The sequence below is a fragment of the Etheostoma cragini genome, chromosome 14 (assembly GCF_013103735.1).
Source record: "Etheostoma cragini isolate CJK2018 chromosome 14, CSU_Ecrag_1.0, whole genome shotgun sequence".
NCBI classification, from domain to species: Eukaryota; Metazoa; Chordata; class Actinopteri; order Perciformes; family Percidae; genus Etheostoma; species Etheostoma cragini.
In genome coordinates, this window is record NC_048420.1 from 24,723,018 (window position 1) to 24,730,257 (window position 7,240).

The 7,240-nt window shown below is 41.5% G+C and overlaps 2 protein-coding genes across 2 annotated transcripts in view; both read right to left on the minus strand.

The window, feature by feature from the left end:
* The window catches only part of LOC117956458 (zinc finger protein Xfin-like), a 59,860-nt gene extending 58,617 nt beyond the window's left edge, over positions 1–1,243 (minus strand). Inside the window, exon 1 of the mRNA XM_034891532.1 lies at positions 880–1,243. Within this exon, the coding sequence (XP_034747423.1) occupies positions 880–1,072 (193 nt within the window). The 5' untranslated portion in view covers positions 1,073–1,243. The remainder of the gene's footprint in view (positions 1–879) is intronic.
* The window catches only part of LOC117956468 (gastrula zinc finger protein XlCGF57.1-like), a 95,566-nt gene that overhangs the window by 70,778 nt on the left and 17,548 nt on the right, over positions 1–7,240 (minus strand). The window contains exon 2 of the mRNA XM_034891548.1: positions 4,399–4,801. Coding sequence (XP_034747439.1) covers positions 4,399–4,801 — 403 coding nt within the window. The remainder of the gene's footprint in view (positions 1–4,398; positions 4,802–7,240) is intronic.

The window sequence follows — 7,240 nt, forward strand, 5'->3', positions numbered from 1 at the left end:
CCCCCCCCCCCAGACTTTCTAGGTAAAGGGACCAAACCTGCAGAATTTCTAGAGGGACCACACCTGCTCTGTGTGACCAAAGACCCCGCCCTACACACACACACACACACACAGAGTGTAGCTTAGTGTGTGAGTATGTACACACACACGCTAAGCCTCAGTATTGTGCCTTTGTTGATCTAGAAAAAAGGCCCGTGTGTGTCGTTGCGGACACTCGCCGACACAATCGTGAGTTCTCTGCTGCATGTACGGCGGGAGTCTGCAGCTCCATCTTTCCTCCTCCGTGTGCACTGACGTGCAGTGTCATGCGTCTTTTGAGGGTGAAATGTCTGTCAAAGAAGTTCCAGACTAAATAATCACTACTTTTAGTGTGTATAGAGCAGCATATCTCCATCAGACTCCATGTAAATAATCACTACTTTTAGTGTGTATAGAGCAGCATATCTCCACCAGACTCCATGTAAATAATCACTACTTTTAGTGTGTATAGAGCAGCATATCTCCACCAGACTCCATGTAAATAATCACTACTTTTAGCGTGTATAGAACAGCATATCTCCACATGTAAATGGGTGAATTAAGAGTTTATTCCAACCAGACCAGAGTGGTGATTGTTGGAACAGTGGAAAGATGAACCAAGACGGCTTCTGGTAGTATTTTTAGTTTCTGTCCACTTTGAATGAAGTGTGTATTACGATGATAAAAGTAGTGATTATTTCCATGGAGTCTGGTGGGTTGGCGACGGCCTGTTAAAGAGAGAAGATTCCAACAGATGTTATGAATAAATGCTTATTTCCATCCGTCCTATCGTCATATCGTCGCTGAGAGAAGAGAGCACAGGAAGGAGAGAAAGACCAGCTGAAGGTTTAATGGACTAACCTGCTCTGTGGACCCGGAGCTGAGGGTTGAAAACAGCGTCCAGTAGTTCCCGTTGTCGCTCGTTCTCCTCTTTTGAACGACAAAGTTCCTCCTCGTACTCTGCTATCGTTCTTTCAAACAGCCCAAATATCTCTTCAGCAGCCGCAGTTAGTCGCTGCTCCACCAACGCTCTCAGCATCTGGACTTTACACATTTTACCTCTTTCTAACACAACAAAGACCCTCTGCTAACACTCCTTTCGAAGAGACGCCATCTTGGTCAGAGGGGGAAGTTAGCCGCAGTCAGGATTACAGCTTCCGGTGCAGATCTGTTGCTGAGCTTCAAAATAAAAGTCCGAAAATGTTCCAGACTTCCTCTGGAAAACATGCAGGAAGATAAATGATTAAAACACACGTTTGAAGTAAGTAAATTAAATAAATAAATGGTCAGAGTAAAGATGATGGTAGTTTGTTTCCCTTTCCTTTTAATATGTCAAACATAGGATACAGGGTTAGGGGGTACCCAGATAGCTCAGTTAGTAAAGCGGGTGTACGTATAGGTTTACGCCTTGACGAAGCGGGTCTGGGTTCAGTTCCCTTGCTGCTTGTCGGTCACCTTTCATATTATCAGCTGTGCAGTCAAAAACAAAGGCTGAAAATGCCCCCAAATCTTTTTTGGTCTTGCAGTGTAATTTCATCTGGGTTTGTAGTTTGTCTGAAGTCAACATTTATTAATGTATTTTTTATTTTTTGGCCTTATGTAACTCACTACAGTTGATTCACTGATACCGAACAACATACAAAACATTGTTGCTTTTACTTCCACAAACATCTACTTGAGAAAGTTCAACTCCCCCAGGCTAAAGTTGAATAAAAATAGGAATAAAAAAAATGATCTCAATGCTTTAATTAAAAAAAATAGGAACATTCAACCTTACAATTTTCTTTTTAAATGTATAATGTAATACTGTAAATAAATAAATGTTCTTCCTTAAAATACAGTATACACCCCCCTATGTTAAAATAAAGGTGCATAAGTATAAACCTTTATGGTAAAATCCAGGGGCATTTTAATCTGGATTCGTAGTACAGGCCTCTGGTCAGTAGGTGGTGCTGTTACACCCGTTGATCTCTAATCTCCAACATAAACTGCTCCTGAGCAGGACCTGAAGTTCCCTCGTTACCTGAAAAGATTACTACCTCAACAAGGCAGCAGATATCTGAAGACGGTTCTGGTGCGTTGGAGGGGCCATGCATCAGAGCTGCCTCATCTTGCTAGGATTGCATGAAAGCTGTTGTGTGTGTGTATCCTAGCAATCAGTGTTCCACCTGAGGGAGTGTTCAGTGCCAGGTATATTTGTTCAACTCTTAACATAAACCAAACAAAGTAAAAATATTAACATTTTTACATTTTAACCTCAAGTGACCAGAGGCACATACATGATGCTAGATCAGCAGCATCATAAGGATCAGTTCTGTTGCATTGAACATGTTTTTAATTTTAATGTCATCAACACTTTAACATTTGGATTTGATTACATATAATAGTAGTTATTTTTGTAATTTGCAATAAATGCATAATGCAATGTTGTCTTATTTTTTTAAGGTTTACCTGTATGCATCTTTACATTTGAATTTTGATGAAGAAAACAAGTACTGTATAATTAGTGCTATTTCTTTGATTAGTTACATGTTGTTCTTCCTGTCTTAGATGTAATGTTTGGGTTTGTATAATTTCCCGACACTGTTTACATGCTGAGCCCTTGTTCATCTGAAATAAAAATTGCACATTTGATGAGGTTTTGCCTATGTTATTGTAATATAATACACACGGTTACACCTTTTGAAACTATGTCAGCTTGCGTAGACTTATAAGTGCTTTCTGAACATATAGAACACACATTTAAAAATACCACAATAAAAGTGAAAACCCTGATAATTTTGGTAACTATAACCGTGTGGTTATGTATTCATACCGTTGCATCCCTACTTTAAATCCATCACAGCCGTCCTGGGCGGTGCTTATAACATAATACTTAAATTTTATCGGTTGTTATTTTTTAACTGTTTTTTTTAACTGATTTTGTGTAAAGCACTTTGAATTGCCCTGTTGCTGAAATGTGCTCTACAGATAAAGCTGCCTTGCCTTTCCTTGCTAAGCTCCGGCTGCAGCAACGGTGGCTCTGCTAAATAGTAGAAAGAAGGAACTTGTTTTGGTGGATCATTTGCACCCCCGCAAAAGAAAATGCCACGTACAATATTAAAAAAGTGTTGACACAGTACAGTGACATGAACTTCTCTGTGTAAGAACAGAAACCAGCGATCTGCTTAAAGTGCTTTCAGATCAACTCTTTTCTGTGGACCTCAGCCCAACCACTCTAACTTCTTTTACACCAATCCAGTTGAGCTTTTTAGCATTCACACTTATTTTCTGCAGGAAATCTATTTTCTATTTCAGTAACTCTATGCAGCCGAATTATGTGGATTCCAGTTACATGAACATTTATATTACATTCCCTAAACGCAAGACAGAAACTATTCTCATAGAAACATGGAGATAGTTTTCTCAATTCCCATCCATTATCCTCCAATTTGTCCATCGGAACCTGCTATAACATCTGGGTTTGGTGAAAACCATTTTCAGCTTTCACACGCATTATCTGCAGGGATTGTCATTTATTGTCATATGCAGAACAATCACAAAGTAGCAGTCTTTATATCATAGGCACGGTCCAACAATGCTTATTTACTATGTACAAAATAAAATTCATAAAAAAATGAAAATCTATGATAGTAAATAGTACAGCAGTTACATGCTAGGGCGGCAGCCTACGGGAAACCCTGAACCCACAAGTTGCAGCTCTGAAATACAGATTCACTGTTTCATACCTTGTTGAACTGTCATCACTCATCTGATAAAAAGATTGAATGCTGAAAAGTTTCTGCTCTGTTGTGAATGTTACTGCATGTGTTTGTTGCCATCCTGTCCCTTACAGGAAGTAGATCCATTTATATTCCAAACAAGATCTTGTCTTAACTTGAAAACCCAAACAGTTCCAAGTCTTCGGCCGTGTGGAGTTCCATGTGACACAACTTTTTCTGCTTTGAATATCGGTTCCCGCAAATTGTGCAGTCGAATGGCTTCACCTTTGAGTGAATGATCATGTGCACCCTCAGATTTGGCTTGTTGCTGAATATTTTACCACATTGAGAACAGTTATATCTCATACCAGAAACATAGGCATACCTGTCTTCAGTCGGTTGTTTTAAAAGTGTCTGTGGAAGTGGTTCTGGTCGTCTACAGTACTCTCGACCCGGTTCTGATCGCATGTTTTCAGTTGCCTTTTGGTTCTCCTCAGTTTGACTCTGACGGCCAACACACTGATGGTTCCTAAGCTGTTTGTACCAGGTGAAACTTTGGTCACAAACACTGCAGCTGAACAGAATCTTCTTGTTGACCGTGCAAGACCTAAGTGTCTTGCAGCCAAGTCTTTTCAAACACTCAGGGCCCATTAACATGTTTTTCCCAGCGGTACCAGTAGTACGACTTACCGGGACTTCAGTATTTTTTAGAGAATTTAAAGCTGACTGAGGTTTTCTGGTCTCCTTCCAATCGGCACTGTCATCAGCCTCTGGTTCCAAAGAGTCTCCAATCTGGTCTTCAGCTTCTGTTTCCATGTGTTGAGTTTGTCTTTGATGAAGCTGTGAGGACTGAGCTTCCTCTTCATCATCTTCACTCTTCACAGGGACAGGAGTGAATGGGAACTTGGTGATATCAGCCTCCTCCAGCCCTTGAAGCTGCTCTCCCTCCTGACTGCTACAAAGTTCCTCCTGTTCCTCCTCCATGTGTGGGGGGGGCTCTGGCTCCTCCTGGTCCACGCTGGAGCTACACTCCTGCTGCTCAGGGGGAACCTCTTCTTTAACCACCAACAGCTGCTGAACATCTGCAGGAAAGAGAATGAAGAACAGATATTAATGACAACTACCCAAACTAAACTCAAACCAATGATAATAAGAGGTAGTTTGTATCATAAATACGAAGAGATTCATAAAATAACTTAATGAGTTAACCAAAACGTTTAAGAATTTTAGTTATTCCAGGAGTTTTCCAACACCTTCAAGGATTTTAATACTCACTACATATTGAATCATGTTTCCGAGAGTTTAAAGCTGACTGAGGCTCTCTGGTCTCCTTCCAATTAGCACTGTCACCAGTCTCAGGTTCAGAAGAGTCTCCAATCTGGTCTTCAGTCTCTGGTTGTAAAAGTGGATGCAAGTTCCTGGCTGGTTCTGGTCCTCCACAGTCCTCTCCATCAGCTTCTGTTTCCATGTGTTGAGTTTGTCTTTGATGAAGCTGTGAGTACTGAGCTTCCTCTTCATCATCTTCACTCTTCACAGGGACAGGAGTGAATGGGAACTTGGTGATATCAGCCTCCTCCAGCCCTTGAAGCTGCTCTCCCTCCTGACTGCTCCACAGTGCCTCTTTAATGTGTGGGGGGGCCTCTGGCTCCAGCTGGTCCATACTGGAGCTACACTCTAGCTGCTCAGGGGGAACCACTTCTTGAACCACTGACAGCTGCTCAACATCTGCAGAAAAGAGAATGAAGAACAGACATTAATGACAACTACCCAAACTAAACTCAAACCAATGATAAAGAGAGCTAGTTTGTGTCATAAATACAAAGAGAATCAGCAAACTAAATATTAATGACTTAACCATAGGTTAGATTTGAGTAATTTCAGGAGTTTTTGCAAGCCTGTTCAAAACTTGAAGATTTTACTAATTTCATGACTTAAAAAAACTTAAGGATTTTAGTTATTCCATGACTTTTCCAAGACCTTCAAGAATTGTAATACTCACCACATCTTGAATCATGTTTCAGAGAGTTTAAAGCTGACTGAGGTTCTCTGGTCTCCTTCCAATCAGCACTATTATCAGTCTCAGGTTCAGAAGAGTCTCCAGTCTGGTCTTCAGTCTGTGGTTGTAAAAGTGGACGCGAGTTCCTGGCTGGTTCTGGTCCTCCACAGTCCTCTCTATCAGCTTCTGTTTCCATGTGTTGAGTTTCTCTGCTGCCTGGAGGCTCTACCTCTCTGTTCTCCTCTGTTAGACTCTGATGAAGCTGTGATGCCTTATGACCAAGGCATTTATGTCTTTTGACCTGATTACGCCACTGAAATGTCTTGTTACAAATACCACAGCTAAATCGTTTTACCCCCGTGTGGACTGTCATGTGTGAGCGTAAACTTCCAATATGTGTAAACAGTTTATTACAGACTGGGCAGCTGAAAGGCTTTTCTCCTGTGTGAATTAGCATGTGGTGCTTCAGATCTGACTTGTAGCGAAATCTTTTACTACAATTGGAGCAGCTGAAAGGTCTTTCTCTCGCATGAGTCCTCATGTGTAGCATCAGGCTATAGTTACGGTCAAATCTTCTCCCACACTCAGAGCACCTGAATGTTTTCTTACATCTTGAATCATGTTTCAGAGAGTTTAAAGCTGACTGAGGTTCTCTGGTCTCCTTCCAATCAGCACTGTCATCAGTCTCAGGTTCGGAATAGTCTCTAGTTTGGTCTCCAGTCTCTGGTTGTAAAAGTGGATGTGAGTTCCTGGCTGGTTCTGTTCCTCCACAGTCCTCTCCATCAGCTTCTGTTTCCATGTGTTGAGTTTGTCTCTGATGAAGCTGTGAGGACTGAGCTTCCTCTTCATCATCTTCACTCTTCACAGGGACAGGAGTGAATGGGAACTTGGTGATATCAGCCTCCTCCAGCCCTTGAAGCTGCTCTCCCTCCTGACTGAAACACAGTTCCTCCTGTTCCTCTTTAATGTGTGGGGGGGCCTCTGGCTCCTGCTGGTCCATACTGGAGCTACACGCTTGCTGCTCAGGGGATACATCTCCCTTAACCACCAACAGCTGCTCAACATCTGTAGGAAACAGAATGAAGAACAGACATTAATGACAACTACCCAAACTAAACTCAAACCAATGATAATGAGAGCTATTTTGTATAATAAATACAAAGAGAATCAGCAAAATAAATATTAATGACTCAAGCAAACATTTAGATTTTAGTTATTCCATGACTTTTCCAAGACCTTCAAGAATTGTAATACTCACCACATCTTGATATATGTTTCAGAGAGTTTAAAGCTGACTGAGGTTCTCTGGTCTCCTTCCAATCAGCACTGTTATCAGTCTCAGGATCAGAAGAGTCTCCAGTCTGGTCTTCAGTCTCTGGTTGTAAAAGTGGATGTGAGTTCCTGGCTGGTTCTGTTCCTCCACAGTCCTCTCCATCAGCTTCTGTTACCATGTGTTGAGTTTGTCTCTGATGAAGCTGTGAGGACTGAGCTTCCTCTTCATCATCTTCACTCTTCACAGGGACAG